The 18,947-nt window shown below is 38.1% G+C and overlaps 1 protein-coding gene across 2 annotated transcripts in view; it reads right to left on the bottom strand.

Moving 5' to 3' along the window:
• The window catches only part of SEMA3E (semaphorin 3E), a 134,876-nt gene that overhangs the window by 4,098 nt on the left and 111,831 nt on the right, over nucleotides 1–18,947 (bottom strand). For both annotated transcript variants that reach the window (XM_061352221.1, XM_061352220.1), the window contains 6 exons: nucleotides 18,233–18,377; nucleotides 13,175–13,397; nucleotides 10,201–10,292; nucleotides 9,044–9,085; nucleotides 5,782–5,948; nucleotides 435–502 (listed from right to left, as the gene is read on the bottom strand). In XM_061352221.1, the coding sequence (XP_061208205.1) occupies nucleotides 435–502; nucleotides 5,782–5,948; nucleotides 9,044–9,085; nucleotides 10,201–10,292; nucleotides 13,175–13,397; nucleotides 18,233–18,377 (737 nt within the window). The remainder of the gene's footprint in view (nucleotides 1–434; nucleotides 503–5,781; nucleotides 5,949–9,043; nucleotides 9,086–10,200; nucleotides 10,293–13,174; nucleotides 13,398–18,232; nucleotides 18,378–18,947) is intronic.

Below are 18,947 nucleotides of genomic sequence, written 5' to 3' on the forward strand. Positions count from 1 at the left end.
ATCTTGATGATGATCATAAATACACATCTGTGTTCTGACATGTCATTGCCCATATCTTTACTTCAATTCTGATTGAGTGTCCTGGCAGTATTTCATATTCATTTCAGGATACAGGCCTGTTGTTTCTTATCCCTGGCCCATCTTTCCACTAGCATTTCTGTTGGAAGCCCTTGAGATGCATTAGCCACATACCTAGTCTGAATGAAAAAGCTGCAGAGCTACATGAACTCTATGGGATCCACCTAACCTGCCATTAAAACAAAGTCATGCTTAGATCTGGATGACATGAGCTCCCATGACTCTTCTAAGTTATTACAAGAATATGCCAATAAAAGAACTTGAGTGATATCATGGCCTGGCTCATACTCTTGGCAAAGCCTGTGCTCTCTGCTCCAGGCATTTGCTAGTAATTTGTAAATGTGTGAGCAGATTACCAATGAACTGCTGGCCAAAACACTGCTGCGCTGCATTTCCGTGTCGAACATCTTGTCTGCGGAAACGTCTGGAGGGGAAAAGATGGAAGTGTTTGAGATAATACGTTTAGCTTACAAATTGTTTGGTTTATGTTAAAGTGGCATTCATTAAAAACATAAGGAGCTAAATCTTGGTTCCTAAAACTTCAGGATTGTTGAGAGAAGTAAACATTTATCCAACGGTATTTTCTCTCTACTCAAGCTATTGGGAATCACAGGTCTGAGTAAAAGAAACACACTTGTCTGGGGAAGAGGCAGAACTATGTGTCCAGTTTATCCATTATAACTACACTAATGTTATAACTACTAAGATCCTCTGAACCAACTGGGCAACACTCAATTCAAGGAAGGGTCATAGGGACCTTTATCCTTTATTTGGATTCTCTCTTTCTGTAAGCCAAGGAAATGTTCATATTTTTTAGTTTCAAAGAGTTTGCCATGTATGTGAATGGTAGTTCTTCTATCCTTTGCTGTCATGTTATTTTTTTTTTTCACTTGGGAATCTCAAACAGCAGAGCATGTACCTTATTATATCTGTGTAGCAGACAGTTGTTAAGCTTATTTTTCTCAACAGGGAAACAGACGTATTCATGACATGCCCATTCTTAGAAAGTGAGCGAGTGGTCAACTGTGGTGAGAACCTGGGAGCCCTGGCTGTGACCTGGAAATAATGCAACTGTTTTTTGAGAGAAAAATTGTTGTGTGTTTTGGACTTTGTGTTTTTTATATGCATTTGCAGAAAAATAATGAAAACCATAACTGTAAAATGCATTCCCAGAAGAACTGTGCTTTTGTACAGCAATTTTTTCCTCTGAGTGTCCTGATAAATAAAATTAAGATTGTTTACTAGGGAAACAAAAGAGCCTATTGGAATGTTATATCTTGCCATATGTAGTATTTCCAACAACCTAAAATTTAGTTGTGCTAAGGGTACCTTTCCTATATTTGCATAATTTTACATGGTATTACCAATGCCATACATAACAGATTAACAGAAATATGCAAGTCAACAAATCTTAGACAGCAGGTATGTGCAGAGTATAAATCATATATGATAGAAAAAAGCAAAACCAAGCATTTTTGTTATTCTTTGCTTTTAATACTTAATAATGCTTAAATAATGTTATGTGAACACAAAAGACAGAATTTTTATTTGGCACAAACTGAATTTACTGAAACTATGTGGATTTATACTTAAGGGTCTTGCTGATGGATGTTACTCATCATATTTCTAAACTTTCAGTAGACAGGGGTTATTTCCTGAATTCTGTCACTCATATGAACTTCTGATCCAGAGGTGCTGGTGGACCAAGAGGGCATCTTTAACCCTCACTGATATTCAGAGCGGAACCAATATATTGTCATTGTTTTTTCAAGGGAATCTGCAAATTCAGTAGGGACTGTGTTAGGTTTTTACAGCAAAAGTGCTAAAGATGCGTGCATATTATTAAAAAAACCCTGAGATTCTGAGATGGCAACAGAGCTTTATCATGCCCTTGGAGTTCTCACTATAATGTATACATTGCAGTGCTTACTACAGCCATGCTTACTGGTAACTCTGCAAAGTGTCAGTGCTGAATAATGTTGCCACCAGCTTTGTATATCTGTGTATACAGATTATTCAGAACAGACATTTTCTTGCACAAATATACAAAAATACTATAGACATTAGTCTTTGAAAAAAGCCATAAGAAAACCCTGTTTCTGTCAGGTCCAGCAGCCCTACCTAGCAGGAACAGGACAGTTAGCAGGCATGTACTATTTAAGTCCTGAAGATCATTGTAGAGCTAAAGAAATCCTCATCCTGTAAAATAGGATAGATCTCCTTTTTCATAACTAGTCTGGAAAAATAAATCTTTGTTTAATGGAGTTTTACTGTTGTGTGTGTGAAGACTGGGGAAGATAACATTTACCAGTGCTTTCACCTGCTACTTTTTTGAAGAACAGGAAAAAATGGGCAGAGGTGCTTAAAAAGAGGGATATGCTGGGAGATAAACGTATTTCAGAAATACTGACATAAGCCTGGTATTTGGTATTCTTTTTCTTAGTAAGCATTTCATTCAGAATTCCATGAATAATAGAGTACATGACAGTTTCTGCCATGAAGTACCACAAGGAAAAATTTTTAGTGACTAGCAAATGTACTGAATATGTGGAAGTGTCTTTTGCAATCTATAACTACATGAATTAGCTTTCAGTCTGCAAGAAAGCAATACAGTGGACATCATCATCACCATTGTCCCCATGTTTCTTTGTTATTTCCCAGGGATAGATGAGGCAAAGTCAAAAAGTCTCAGGGAGAAAAGGCATCACTGTGGTTTGCATAAATAAAGCAGTAGACTTAGTTAGGGTTTGCTGGACCAAATGTTATAACAAAAAGACATTTGGCATAGCACCTGCACCCAGCTGCAAGGTGCAAGAGCATGTTTATGTGATTACTGGTGGAGTGGATGGTAGAGAGGGAGACCAGAGAGGGAGAAGAGGCAGGAGAGTGACTGTCAGCTTCCTAAAATTAGCTAAAGAATCATAGATTAGAGGAAGACCTACCCGAACTGAAAGACATTTTGAAATCACTAAAGCCCTTTTTCAGCCTGAATGGTGAGCTGGCACAGCAAAGAATTTTACTTGCAGAATTTAGTGCTTGTTTAGGTAAAAATTGAACCTGCCTCTGTCAGATCGCAGAGGTAATAGTGAACTAAAACATTCCCTGAAGTCCTGGACCTCTACTTTCTGAAGCAGTCATGGAATTTGGATGTAATATAATTTCCTTTTGGCTTCTTAAGTATTTGCAGTATGCAGGAGCCATGAACCTGTAACTATCATGACATTGTATGATGTTGTGCCACCATCACCAAGATACAAAATTTTGGGTTCAGTTTTTATTTGTCCTTAATTAAATCCTCTATCTGATTAACTGTCCAGGCTATGCATTTAAAAGGAATTATAATATAGACTTTCACAGCTTAACAAATTGGTACCAGCTGTCAGGCAGAGTTTTTCTGTATTTATGCTGCAGTTATCTCTCTATCCTGTTCCTTAGTGCCTTAGTTTACAGTTTTTCTATTTTTCTATTCTCTAAACACTTGTCATGCCTTGGAGGCATTAGGATCTAAAGCAGATAACATTTGAATCAAAGTGGGAAGGACACATTATACATCTCTGCTTTGTTTCAACTCTTCACCAGAAGGAATAGAATTAAAAAGAGATCTCTTAGAGGTGCTCTTACTGAACTAGCAGGGCACTGCTTACAAGTTAGAGGCCCACCTAAATATACACTCTATGAAGGCCACATTTGAACAGATAGAGGTGGTATTAAAACCAGCTCAGTTGTGCTGTAATGTAAGGCACAGCTCTGTGAGGCCCAGTGAAGTGGGGAGGTCTGGCTACCAGGAACAGGGGAAGCAAAGTGCTCTCCAATGCCTTTTGTACCCACATTACTCGTACAGCTTGAGCAGAAATATAAAGGCCAGATACAAGGCCAAATTAAGATATGTACACTCCAGGATGTGGCATTAATAGTGGGTGGAGCAAAAGGCAGCCATGGCAATGTTATCACTTGTTCAGGGTCACTTGGCATCAGAAAACTTCATGTCGTCTAGCAAGAACTTTTCCCAGCAGTGCTGTCCACTTGGTACCAAATGGGAGGCAATTTAAAACAGCTTCCATACACATGGCCTGAGTAGTTTTCCCTGTCTCTCCATGTACCACACAGTTATTGTAAGTTCATAAATTAAAAATGCTCTGATCTTCAGCTGTAAGGCAAAGTGAACAAAGCAAAGGCCATCCATCCCTCTCTGGCTGTTCCCCAAACTCTTATATGTAAAACAAGTTTTCCAGACATCAAGATCATTCAATTGAGGCAAATCCTTCTTCACTGATGCAGTGCTTATCTTAAGAGAAGGAGGGTGATAACAGCAGCATTTTCTTCTTTTAGAGACTGACCTTCTGAATGCTGGGGAGGTACCGGACAGGAAAATGCCTGGGGTGCTGCCTGTATCAGTCAACCCTGGATAAATTCGTGTGTCAGGGGACTTAGAGGCTACTAGTCTGGAAATTGTCCTAGGCGAGAAATATGTTAAAAATGTACAACAGAGTTCAGGACTCAGTGAGTTTCTCTTATCTTTTCTTAGACAATAAGTAGCCTGCAGACAAGGTAAATGCTGATATAGCAGACTAGCAGGCTGCTGGGAAATATTTTAACCCCTTCCCTTCCCCAAATGTCTTATACATCATTGGATGAGAAACCCATATGCTTTATAATTAGGATAATCCAATTTCTACTTATATGGTAGGAAATAAATTTCCCTGGCCTGCTACACAGCTGCTCATCTGTCTTAATATGGGGTCTTATTATTTTAGCCAGACTTTTTCACATTGAGGATACAACCAGAGGTCTCTTCCTCCCTTAGGTCTGCTTGCAAAAGGCATGGGAATACTGTGCAATCCTGCTTATAAAAGTGTTGTAGGTTTCCGACTTGGTTTACCCTATCCCTTAGTGCAAGATGTCCGAGAAATTCTTAATTATGATGAGTCATTGGCTGTATTACTCATTTTTATTTTTTAATGTGCTTTAACAAAAATGTCGGGTTACCCAATGTAACATGACTGTGCTCATTGTCTTTTAAAAAAATCAACAGAAATGTCTGTTGTGCCTGGCTAGAGTCAGCAGTGCATTGTTTTAGTGCACCCAGGTTCATGGAAAGATAAGGTGTGCACAACAAGAACAAGAACCCCCAGTTTCAGGACTTTGTACTTGGACTTGTTGAACTTCATGAGGTTTGGACAGGCTTTATAAATTCACTGGAGAAAGCCTAAGCCTAAACTTTAGCAGATACTCCAGCTTCATTTTGTCTGTGAAGGCATTTGGCTATTAGCACAAATTTGTCTTTGCTTTCTTTTGGAAATGCTGTTACATATGTTATTGCAGTGTGACATGTTTTCTTTATAATACTACCAAACTATGTCTCTGATGTTGTAAAGCATCTTTCTTTGCACAACAAAATATATAGAAGGAAATAGAGGTTTGTTTAAAACCCACTGCAAATAATTACTATGTGACACTGCTTCATTCATGGAAATATTTCTGGTACTGCAGTTTATGCCATCTTGTTACTTTCTCTCCTTTGCAATCCTCAAAGGTTGTGCTAATAAATTGGCAGCCTACATATCTTCTCACTGCTCAGTTTTCTTGGGTTTTTGGTTTGGTTGGTTTTTTTTTTTTTTGATACAGAGTATTTTGTGTTGCAGTAGGAGCACTTTACGAAGGTATTTTGTAAAAAAGGATATAATGGAATGCAGGAGTTCTCACCTCTTTGCCTGCATTCCTGTGGGATAGTATCGGGAGCAGGAGATCCCATCCCAGGCACAGTATGGGTCTCGAGCGAGGCAGCAGTCAGCACAGGCAGTGCCGTACATGTTACACTGGTGGAACTTCACTTGTGCTATGGCAGACTCAGATCCAACATAGAGCTGTTGCTGGAAAAAACACATCACATACGATTAAATTCCTAGAATTTCCACCGAAACTTCTTTTACCAATGGAGTTATTTAAGAAATGTTAGCTTTATCATTGCTTGCCAACTGTGTATCCAGCCTCTGCCCAGAGGGAGGCAGAGTTACTCTGTGGGAAAATATCTGATTACAGATTAATCTCTTCCGCATGAGGACAGAGGAACAGAAGGAAGGTAAAATGAACAAGTTTAGTTTGGCTTTTCCTCTCTTCTGAAGTTTCAGATTGTAAGATTGGTGTTTTAATAAGCACGATTTTAAGTGTATTTTTCTTCCTTGGGATTGTTTCCAGTGCTTCCCTTTTCACACTTCTCTGTTACCTAACATATCTGCAGAAAACATCTGACATGAAAGACTTCAAAGAAAGAAATTCAAATTTGCAAGAACTATAAGCAACCTCAATCTTAATACGGGAATTATCAAGTAAGTTTAATTCCTGATCTAGCTACTTACAGTATGATCATATACACACTTAAGCAGTTGTGCCGTATGATTTCTATAATCCCTCAGTGCACAGGAGATAGATGTTTGGAGGTTTTGTTGTTGTTGCTTCTTTGTTTGTTTATTTTTTCCTGGTGCTGTGCAGTCTTTCTTTACAAATTAGCCAGTCATAATCTACTTACTTAGTATTTATTTGCAGAGTTTGCGGTTTCTTTGCAGCATTAATGCTAAGGTTGTTTGAATCTCTTGAGTTCACATAAATGTCCTTTTCAAATCAAATGAAAGATGATCAATCAAATTCTTGAGATGTTGGCACAATAAGTTCAGAAAAGAAAAGTTTGAATTTACAAGGATTTGAGAAAAATCCTGTTGCTGGTGAATGTAAATGGTCTGAACACAGAAATATGCAGTGTGCACTGCTATAGGAACTGCTTCTGCACAGCTCACTTTCATGGTTTTGCCAGTCAGAGAAAAGATTCCTAATGAACACTTAAACTGTGCTTATCCTAATGGCTAAAATTTGTCCATAAATCCCACTCTTAGACCAAGCTTTCAAAATCTGATATTTTGAAATAGTTTAAAGCTGGAAAATACTGGCAGCTCATTTAGTCTGATTTACCTATCACAAAACATGAAATTTAATCCAGATAGTCCATTCTCGCTCCCTAATTACACCCCCTATATCTGTTTAGATCACAGAAATTTAACTTTCAGAAATGTCAGGGGAAGAGCCTGGGAGAGATTGGTAATAGCAATGCTTGAAGACTTTTTCAGCTGAGATAAACCAGAATATAGTAGCAGGAGCTCAGTCTGCCATCAGGAATGAAAAAGAAACCTAGGATCCTTGTTTGCAGGGAATTCTTTCTTGTCTGTAAAGGCTGCAGTGTGATTGTCCCAGAATACATGAGTAACACTTTCAATTAGACATATGAGATGCGATTTTTCTCTTTCATCTTTTAGTAGGGGTGTAGACTACCCTAAGTCTTGGTCCATCAGAGGAGGGCAAGAAGCATCCTATATCTAGCTGACTGAACATCAAAGAAGAACATTCCTTCCCAGCGGCTGCAGATAACTAACTCAGACCTGAAACGTGATGTTTTATTGTACCACTGACTTAGTGAATACTGGTTAGTGTTATAAAGATATTGCAACAAAGCTAGCAAGCAGCTCTTCACAGACTCGCTAAATCCAAGTTCAAAAGATACCAGCCAAAATCCTCAAGCTACATACCATTTTTTACATAAACTCAACTCTTATGCTTCTGATCATTACGTGGTGCCAGCCCTGTCCCTAAGACGTATTCCAACATTTAATTGTCCTCGGTGTCAGAAAACTATTCTATTTCAAGATTAAGTTTATCTACATACAACAAGCTGAATTTGATTATTTAATCTCATTTTTCTCTGCTATCAGTGTTCAAGAATGTCTATACACTTACACTAGGAAGTCACTTTGGTAAAATTTTATGTTTGACTATTCTGTTCTCTCTAGTCTTCTCATTGATATCTTGAAAAAGTTAAGCTACTTTTACTTTTCACAAGTAGTTTTATTTCTGAACCACTGGATTGCTCTGGTGGCTTTTTACAATTCTCTTCAGATCTTCCAGACACTTGAATTAGAAAAGTTAGCAGCCGTCTCGGGAGCAGGATCTAATGGTGAAAGACTACTTTCTTTTTTATACAGTAACACCTCTTTACTCTTCCAACACAACCCTTTTAGCATGACATTTCACTGGTAGCTAAAGGTAATGCAAATATCTTTCTCTAAATAATCATTTAGGTGCAGTTTTAGACAATCTAGTCTCCAAAGTTGCTTTCACAGTCAGTGGGAAAAAATAGATTGATCCAGGACATTTACACCTAAGATCCTCCCTTAAGTCACCATCAGAGGAGTTTGTCTTCCTGCATTAGCTACAGAAACAATGCAGGTTGATAGACATCAATACTAAAATGATCTTTTTGGGCACACTCACACCTCCTATTAATGCAATTTTCATTCTTTGTTACTTGTGTTTCACTATGTTTATGTTCACCTATGTTGCACCAGATGTCTAAGATCTATTAAGATCATATGTTTATAATGGCTTCATCCTGAGATGATATGATAATATGGTACAGATGAGAATCTACATACAAGAATAATAAAGTGAGTGTTTATATTAGCAGAAACTAGCAGAAAAACAAAAGGGAGTCAGATCCAAACCCCTGCCTTTCATGGGCAGCTGAGTACGTGGGAGAGCCAGCAAGGCTCTTTTTGCACCGATATTCTTGTGGGGCTGAAGTCTGTCTGCATTTACCAGCAAGGAACTTTTCTGTGAGCTGCCATATCCACCAAGCTAGTCCCCACTGTGATTAATATGCCAGTAACTCCTGAAACAGGCTGGGTTTTACTTCCTTTGATAAGCATGATCATGTGAAGTAAGGGGATTTAACATTAGAGTTGAAAAATATAAATGATTCATAAAAGAACAGAGACCATAGTTATCACTTTATATTTAAAAAGGATTGCATGTATCAGAAAAGATCTCATAATATATGATGCACATCTGTCTATCTATACAGCTTCTAGTTTACTTACATTTGCGTCACAATCTTCACATTTCAAACTTGTCAAATACTTACCCTTTTTGAAGAAATTTCCATAGAAATAATAGGAGCTGGCACCTAGAAAATAGGAAATATTCCTTGCTCAGAAAAAAATAGTGTCTTTTTTCTATGACAAGAAAGTAGGTAAATTAGTGTTGATGTTTACTTGTTATACCAGCTTTGCTAGATACGTTACTTCTCTTTAAGTTCTGATGCTACAGAAAGAGGAAATTGTGACTGTATTGCTTTTAAAGACCTTATTTAAAGATAACAAGCCGACACTTAATTCAGGATTATTGGAGCCACAGGAGCCCTACAATTTTGCTGTCAAACATGGTATTAGTTCTTGCCACCACTGAATCTCTTTTGTCCTACTTGAAAGTGATAAGTGGAGTGTCTTTATAAGAAAACATTCATTGAAGATAAGATAAAAATAGCAGGAATTCCTTCTTTTAGCATTGTCCTCTCTGACCTCTACTCATACTTCCTAGAACAATGGCAAAACATAGCCCCCAGTAGGTCTATTGAAAACCAGCTTTATCAAGAGGGGCAATTTCTGTGATTTTTTTTTTTTTTCAGGCAACAAGTTTTTGATTACACTGCCTAAATACAGGTGCCAGATTTGAATATCTAAGTTTGGATATTAGTCTCCTACCTTACCTGTGTGGCTAATATGGCAGGATGTGAATACTTTCTAAGAGAATTTCATTATATTAGCTTTGCCACGTTTAATACGGAACTTTATATATGGAGTATTCTTAAACAGAACAGAGTTTTGCCTCACTAGATCTCAGGTTTGCCTACTGTAAAGACAGATTGACTGATTAACTCTTTCTGAGGATTAGGCTTTTTTTTTTTTTTAATCTGGACTTCATTTTAAGCTTTCAAGACTGCAGTAGGCACATTTTTGTACATGTAATACACATTCTGTACTTATTTAAATACTTACTTGGATATGAGAGAAAACTGAATTAAATGCATCAAGTTTCTGATTAAAAGTTGCAATAGGCAGTATGAATGTATTGAAAAACTTTAGTTGAAAACAGAGATTTCCTGTCATAAAATAACTGGATCATTAGAAATTTTCCTGCACACAACTATTATATATTTCGCTATCCTCAGTTATATTTAGACATTTATTTCCACAGAAAATTCAAGACTTGCATATATGATTCATATACAGCACATTTCACCTTGAATACTTGCAGCTCTTCAAGAATCACTTCTTCCATTGATTCTGTCTCTTGATTATAAATTGTAATAACTTTCAGCACAATTCCATTATCTGAGAATGGGTGAAGAAAAAAAGAAAAACAAAGCAAACCAAAACTAAAGCTTATAATTGGTCAAAACATTTATATGGTTTCAAATATACTAAAAGACTTTTTCAAATTGATAATGGCTATAAATTTACAAATGTGTACCATTAGTTGAATCTTGTGGTTAGTGATGAGGATTCTTACTCTTAGAAAATAGACACATGACAATTTGTCCCTGGCAAATACAAGTCAACTGAGATATCCCTTAGCTATATAACTAATTCACGTGTATTTTTCAAACTATGGGTCATAACTCCTTGGTGAGCTGCAGAAAGGGTGACCGTATTTCAAGAAGAGAAATGAGAGTAGGCAGGAGCTGAGATAATCAAGGCCAGGGAGTGTAAAGTATCTTTAATTATAGGATCAGATTGTTTACACTAGCTGGGAAACTACTAACTATCCTTAATTACTGGCAGCAGCTCCGTTGCTCCAAGCAGGAGTACAAAAACCTTCAGGGGTTCATTGTCCCCAGTTCTTCCCCTCCACTGGGGAAACTGAGCTGCTGTTGAGCTGAAGGTGTTTGTTAATCAAAGGAAGATGAACCGAAAAACTCGCACATTCAAAAAATTCTAAGGCATATTGGAGTTTAGATTTATCTGCTTTTCTGTCATGATAACTCTTGCAGGAAATTAAAACACACTAATAGCATCTGGTCTTCTACCTCTTCAACTTTTTCTTGCTATTGCTAAAATAGTCTTGCTTTCCTTAATTTGAAAATCTGTCATCAACAATGGCAAATATCACTTCCTTTCTTCTGTTGCTTTCAGTCACCTTTGATTTACAGAGGAAATATTAAGCAGACAAGCACTGGGAAAAATGTTCAGCAAAAGATCAAAGGGGCAAATATAAAGAGGAGCCATTAAGCTGGGGTCATACACCAGTTCTCAAACAGAATATATAATCAAAGGCATTCATTTTGTGATAGAACAGTAAAAATAAATTGCATTCTGAGATCTGATTTTCATAAGTAAGTCCCTCTTCAAATCCTGCTGACACACGTGAAAGCCCTGACATTTAGAATTTGCCTTTATGCACTTTTCTAACCTACACTGCTACCCTAAGGAAACTCGTGCTCAGCTGCAAGACCCTGTTTGCTTATGTTACACAGCAGGTGTTGGACTTGGATAAAAAAAGATTAACCCTTTCTAACATTATAATGCCAAGAGAAGCAGTGCATTGTTTGATGGGGGTTTTGCCAGAGCAGAGATTGAAGGGTTTGTTTCAGAGTTTCTAAAGCCCAAATTCCTATGCTGGAATTTCCTGTCACCTGAGATTAGACATCTCAAGAAGACTAAACAGCTGTTGGGTGCCACTCAGCACAGCTCTAACACACACACTTAAGTCCCTTTGGATTCAGCTTTGCTGAACAGAGGATTTGTGTACAAGGGTACTTGATACAGTATCTCAATCATAAATTTAAATGGAAAATATGAGAAAATCTAGTCACCATTATACAACCTGCTGTACAGAAATAAGTGGCACATGGCACAATGTTTTATAGACAACACTAAGTCCAATACCAAAACCATACTGAGGCCATTTAAAACCATAGAAATCAGCACTAGTATAAATAAGCCTTTGCTGTTGTACAAACATGCTTCTTTTGAGTGTTCTCAACACAGAAATGTGCTTATCAGAGGAATTTCATTTGTAAAAAATAATTCACTGTAACTGCTTTCCTAGACAAAATGGTCAAAATGATTTGTGATACCACTCCTGTTGTTAAATTGTTAAAATGTGAATGGATGAATCCTTGGATTTTTTCCAGATGGATTAGATGTGACTAAAGTCTTATTTAGTTCCAAGCTTTTCTCCTATTTTCTTCAGTTTTCTTATTTTTCAAATACCATTAGCATATGTTTCTCTCTGGTTGCTTAGAGTTAGTGCAGGTCTACAATACTGTAAACTATTTTACCTTAACCATATTTTTTGCTCGATATTTACAAATCCTCTTTAAACAAGCTCTCTCTATCTTATGAAACTGTATGTCTGTAACATATGAAAATGGAACAAAAGAACAAGAAAACTTCGTAGAAAACTTCTAACAGTATCTTTTTAAGAAACTTGGGTATTTCCTCCTTCCTTCCTTACGCTGTGTTATAACCCAAATCTGGAAGCTGGCAGTTTCTTTTTAGCAGTATCAGCTAGACTTGTGGTCTCTAGAACTTGGGAAAATAAACTGTGGAATAAAGGCAGTAACTTGATCTGATTTTTTTGAAAATCATATTAATCCACTTTGTTTCTCTCAGGTCTCCAGTCTCAGCTCAGAAATTGATACGATTATGTTCTGAATTTTTAAAAATAATGACAATTGTTCAGGAGTTTAATTTGAGGTTCTTGTTTGGAAAGGAAGGAAGGAAGGAAGGAAGGAAGGAAGGAAGGAAGGAAGGGAGGGAGGGAGGGAGGGAGGGAGGGAGGAAGGAAAGGAAGGAAAGGAAGGAAGCAAGGAAAGGAAAGAAGGAAAGGAAGGAAGGAAGGAAAGGAAGAAAGGAAAGGAAAGAAGGAAGGAAAGAAAGGAAGGAAAGGAAGGAAGGAGGGAAGGAAGGAGAAAGAAAGAAAAAAGAATCTTATATCTGAGTTTCTTTTCTTAGCCTTTAAATGTTTCCCCTACCACTAGTTTTCTGTATAATGTTATCAGGACAGGGAAGCACGTGTCTAGAATGACTAACCTGCTCTGTAAGTCAAAGACTGGAGAACTCATGTTAAGAATGACTGTTAAAAAGGAATGTTGTGTTGATTTTTTCTTTTTTTTAGACTATGCAGAAATTAATTCCATTCATCCTGCAGGTACCCCCCCCCCCCCCCCCCCCCCCGCGTTAAATCATCCCCCTCGCTTTCTTTAATTTACCTGTACCAATGAACAAGACATCATATTGCCCATCTTCAGCTTCCACTCTGTCCACTGCAATTTGTTTAAGGTTGTACTTTCCATCTGTTTTAACTAATATTGGTCTCTTATGAACAGGCTTGATGGGCTGATACATCAGTGGATGACTCCTGGCAAAATGGATGGCTTCATCAGGGTAGTCTTTGGTGGTAGTGTACAGACCACCATTCACCTTGCTGGCACACTGCAGAAACATAAAGCATAGATTATCCTGAAGTTTTGTTAAATAAATTGTCAAGAGACAGCTCGTGTTGTTAGGGGTGATGACAAGTCTACAGAAAACTTAGCACTAAGGTACAGTAAGAACTGGGACAGTGAACTCTATGCTTTTACATGTGTAAATTATTAATTGTGAGAAGCCCAGAAAATGAAAGTTGAACTGAGCCTTGCATTGCAGGTTTTAGAAAGAAGTAGCTCCTTCCTCTCTGGCATTCTAAGAGAAGAGTAAATAGTGACACTTTTGGGTTTTGACAAAAAATAGTGCCTTCCCCAAATTCATATCGAAGATGTAATCAAAATGGCCACTGGCACATAGGAGAAAGGTAGAGACGCAACCATGCAAAATTAGCAGAACACCAATGCTTGACATCTATCTCTAGTCTTATTACTTTTGTTTGCAAAATGTATTGCCATAAAAAGCGAAGCACACATAAAAATTATGCCAGTGGCAAGAGTAATCCTTGATTTCAGGTATTCTAGCAGTATTACATTTGATTCTAATTCCTAACTCATGAGGACAGTATTATATATCACAGTTTAGCTTGAAATACCAATGTTTGTATTGATCAATCTACCGGTTTTGAAAGCGAATAGACTTTACATCAATGATTGACTAAAAGAGGCTTACTCCTTCAGCCAAATGTGCAATTAGGGATAATTTAATGCATTAAACAGAGAAGTTCATTTTAGAATGTTTTGTGAAGGATATAGTGTTCCGTAACTGAAAATAGATTCTACATTTCCAATTTGCTTCATGATGTCTAATTGAAACCGTTCATGATCAACTTGGAAGTATTTCAATAACCATTTACTTTCTCCAAATATTCGTAAGACAGTGTGGTTTTAAGAAACATTTCAAGGAAAGCTACAGTAGCATCCTTTCCCTATTTAAATTGGATTTTTCAATCAATAAAGTGAAATAAAATAGTCTTTATGTTTACTAGAAACAGTAATTTTAAACTTGTGGTCAGCTGTAATTGACAATAACGGACTCCCGCACTTGTCAAGCCGGGTAATGTTTGTTTCCACTTTTGGGGCTTAGCTACAGGAAAGTATTTGTTCAATGTTGACTTTAAAGTAATTGTTTAATCAACCTAGTGATGGAATTTCACTGGCTGTTTGCAATAAGGAGACAGAGCTAGGAGCATGAACACAGGCTAAGACTCCGCTTGCCATGCACTGCACAGCATAAAAAGTGAATAGTCGTTGCCAGGTTGCCTTTGTAAAGTTCTAGCCGTGGAGATATTTAATAAAAATAATCTCTCACAGGGTTTTCATTTTTAACTAAATAAAATCACAGAATCATAGAATCATAGAATAGTTAAGAGTTGGAAAGGACCTTAAGATCATCAAGTTCCAACCCCCCTGCCATAGGCAGGGACACCTTGCTCTAAACCATATTACCCAAGGCCTCGTCCAACCTGGCCTTGAACGCTGTCAGGGATGGAGCATTCACAACCTCCTTGGGCAACCCATTCCACTGCCTCACCACCCTAACAGGAAAGAATTTCCTCCTTATATCCAATCTAAACTTCCCCTGTTTAAGTTTTAACCCATTACCCCTTGTCCTACCACTACAGTCCCTAATGAAGAGTCCCTCCCCAGCAACCCTATAGACCCCCTTCAGATACTGGAAGGCTGCTATGAGGTCTTCACGCAGAATCGTCTCTTCTCCAGGCTGAAGAGCCCCAACTTTCTAAGGCTATCTTCATATGGGAGGTTCTCCAGTCCCCTGATCATCCTCGTGGCCCTTCTCTGGACTTCTTCCAACAGTTGCATGACCTTTTTTTATGTTGAGGACACCAGAACTGCACACAATACTCCAAGTGAAGTCTCAGAAGAGCAGAGTAAAGGGGCAGGATCACCTCCTTCTACCTGCTGGTCACGCTCCTTTTGATGCAGCCCAGGATACGGTTGGCTTTCTGGGCTGCAAGTGCACACTGCTGGCTCATGTTCATTTTCTCATCGACCAGCACCCCCAAGTCCTTCTCTGCAGGGCTGCTCTGAATCTCTTCTCTGCCCAGCCTGTACCTGTGTCTGGGATTGCTCCAACCCACGGGTAGGACCCTGCAATTGTCATGGTTAAAATTCATGAGGTTGGCATCAGCTGACCTCACAAGCCTGTCAAGGTCCCTCTGGATGGCATTCCTTTCCTCCAGTGTATCAACTGAACCACACAGCTTGGTGTCATTGGCAAACTTGCTGAGGGCGCACTCAATCCCACTGTCCATGTCACCAACAAAGATGTTGAACAAGACCGGTCCCAACACCGATCCCTGAGGGACACCACTCGTTACAGGTCTCCAGGCGGACATTGAGCCGTTGACCACAACTCTTTGTGTGCGGCCATCCAGCCAGTTCTTTATCCACCGGGTGGTTCATCCAACAAATTGATGTCTCTCCAATTTGGAGACAAGGATGTCATGTGGGACAGTGTCACACACTTTACACAAGTCCAGGTAGATGACATCAACTGCTTTACCGCTGTCCATCAGTTCTGTAACCCCATCATAGAAGGCCACCAAATTGGTCAGGCAGGATTTCCCCTTAGTGAAGCCATGCTGGCTGTCACCAAGCACCTTGTTGTTTTTCATGTGCCTTAGCATGCCTTCCAGGAGAATCTGCTCCAAGATTTTGCCAGGCACAGAGGTGAGACTGACTGGTCTGTAATTCCCCAGGTCATCTATTTTCCCCTTCTTGAAAATGGGGGTTATATTTCCCTTTTTCCAGTCATTTGGAACTTCACCTGACTGCCATGATCTTTCAAATATGATGGACAGTGGTTGAAGTCACCCATGAGAATGGGGGCCTGTGACCGTGAGGCTTTTCCTATCTGCCTATAGAGTGCTTCATTCGCAGATTCCTCTTGACCAGGTGTTCTATAACATATCCCCACAGTAATGTCTCCCATCGCTGTTTTCCCTTTAACCCTGACCCACAAGCTCTCTGTTATCTGCTCACCTGTCCCGAGACAGTGTTCCATACACTCCAGCCTATCCCTAACATAGAGCAACTCCCCCTCCACGCATGCCAGGCCTGTCCTTTCTAAAGAGTCTGTAACCTTCCATTTCAACACTCCAGTCATAGGAGCCAGGAAAGGAAAGGTGAGGAAAGCCCCCGTTGTGCCTTTTCTGTGAGATGCTGATGGGGCCCTGCAATGCAAAGGGAACTCTCTCAAGTGGTGCAGAACATAGGGCTGCTCTCCTCACCCCCCAGACTTGGGTTGAGACTTGTGGGCTCATATACTACAGAAATGGAAAATTCAGAAACATCTAAAACAAGAGTGAAATGGAAAAGGGTTTGAGATGATTACTTGTAATACCTTTGAGAAATCCACTAGAAATTAGGAATTCCTTGTAGAAATTAATTACTTGTCTCTAAGTAACGAGTTTAATTTTTCCTCCAAAATTTCTATTTGCCAAATGAAAAATCTAACAATTTGCAGGAGCAACTCACTGCAGCAATTGTATGGCTGCTAAGCAGTTGCCAGATTAATTCAAATTTCAAGATACATCTTGTTTCATTCCTTCATTTAAAGTCCATTGCAAGAAAAGGAAGCTTGTAAAGAAACTTGTGTGAAAATTAATTAAAAGCATGAGTGATTTTGCTGAGTTTGGTTCTTTGCAACATTGTTTTAATGTTTCTACATACTTTGTAAATGGTACACTACAAGAATGTTAAAAAGTTCAGGAACCCTATTTGAGGGTAATAAAATATCACTCTGTGATGTCTGAAAGCAAAGCAATGCATTGTGAGGAAGCCGTTCCGTTGCTTCTAGAAAGAACCTATATGAGAGAAGGACCTTGGGTGGTGGAGGACTTATTTCTTGACTAGAAATGTATTTATTCAGATTAGTTATTTTAAAAAAATCTGTGTCTCCTTTCTAACCTGTACATCAATCTAAATTATGACAATATTAAAATTTGATCCTTTTTGAAAAAGATTAAAAAAAGGAACCAGAACCACCTGATATTGAAATAGTGGAGCATCTTTTAATTTTTTTTTTATTTCCCTTAACACTTGTTAAATGCCCTAGTTTCAGCAGCAATAAAAAATAAGTGAATTGGTTTGAGTAAGCTTGTTTTTTTCCAGTAATGATCTTATTTACATTGGAAAATAGTGCATGTATCTTAAATATGTATTTTTTTTCAATGTAAATATATGTACATGTTTCTAGTTCATCCTGGCTTTATTTTCTCTTTATTTTCTTTATTGTTCTCCAGAAATTTCCATTAGGAAAAAACCTCCATGGTTACTCAATGCCCTTTAATAAATTTGACTTTTCATTTATTTCTTTTAGCAGTTAAAGTTATCAAGAGTCAGATGCAAAAAATATGTCAGCAGCCAAATTTAGAACAGTTATTTTAGACTCAATAGAAAGTGAGGCGCTGTCCTGCTAAACCCAGGACAGGCGCCTTCCCAGGTAACGCGCTTAATGTTTCTGAATGCAGCTTCAGACCCATCTTCCAGGGATGCCTCTTTCTGCCCCTATTGCCTAGGGTCCTAGCTGTGGGACCTTTGGACCTAGACACGAGGTTGTTAAATTCAAGTTCCAGCAGGATTTTGAAAAACCCTATATAAACAATTCCACAATTTTCCTTTGGGAAAGGTGTGCATCTGGTACTCGATTAAACTTTTTGCTGAACCATTCCACGATTTTCCAGAAATGCAGAATATGTAAATGTTCAAATAAACATACCCTGACTGTGAAGTCAGGAAGATCTCTACATTAGCAGCAGCTTGCTTTCCCTTCCCATGTTCATTTACACAGCAAAGTGATGGAAAATAGATTGTACTTACAGAACCAGGTCTAGGATAAGGTACTTTTCTTTCATATAGAGCCCAGTGGTATTCAGGTCCTTCTTTATGAGCATATGGTCCATTGAAAGCTGCTCGGACACTTGCCATGTGGTAAACACATATAGCATATCCTCTAAATATATTGCTATGAAGTAAAATTCAAAGACATTATTAAAGCGGTATGTCAGATTCTATACATATAATACTGGTATTATTATGTAGTTAAAAATAAGTCCCATTTCAACAGTATTCAGGGAGAAAAACACTACTTGTTTTTCTTATATGCTTTTCTTGTAACTGCTGTGTTCATTATTCTTTACAAAGTCTTTAATATATTTATATTTATATTTATATTTATATTTATATTTATATTTATATTTATTTATATTTATATTTATATTTATAATATTTCTTTAAGGATGCTCTGTGTTCTAACCCCAAAAATGAAAAATGGTGAACAAAGGCTCTAAATCATGTCTTTACAATCACAAAGTGCAGGGAACTGAATCCAGGTCTTATACATCTTTGATTAGTGACTTAAACAGTTAACCTTTTTTTTTTTCTCTAAGATTTTTCTTGTTATTCGTTGTTGCCTTATTGTGGAAATATGGAAATCAACCACTGCTGACTGAAATGAACAGGAGTCTTTTTATTCTGAATGGGAATGTTGGTTGATGTTATTAAGTCATCAAGATCACTCTATGTAGATCAATCC

This window comes from Neopsephotus bourkii, unplaced genomic scaffold, assembly GCF_033783945.1.
Source record: "Neopsephotus bourkii isolate Nb327-2 ecotype Australia unplaced genomic scaffold, CSIRO-AGI_Nbou_v1 NB_638, whole genome shotgun sequence".
Taxonomy (NCBI): Eukaryota; Metazoa; Chordata; class Aves; order Psittaciformes; family Psittacidae; genus Neopsephotus; species Neopsephotus bourkii.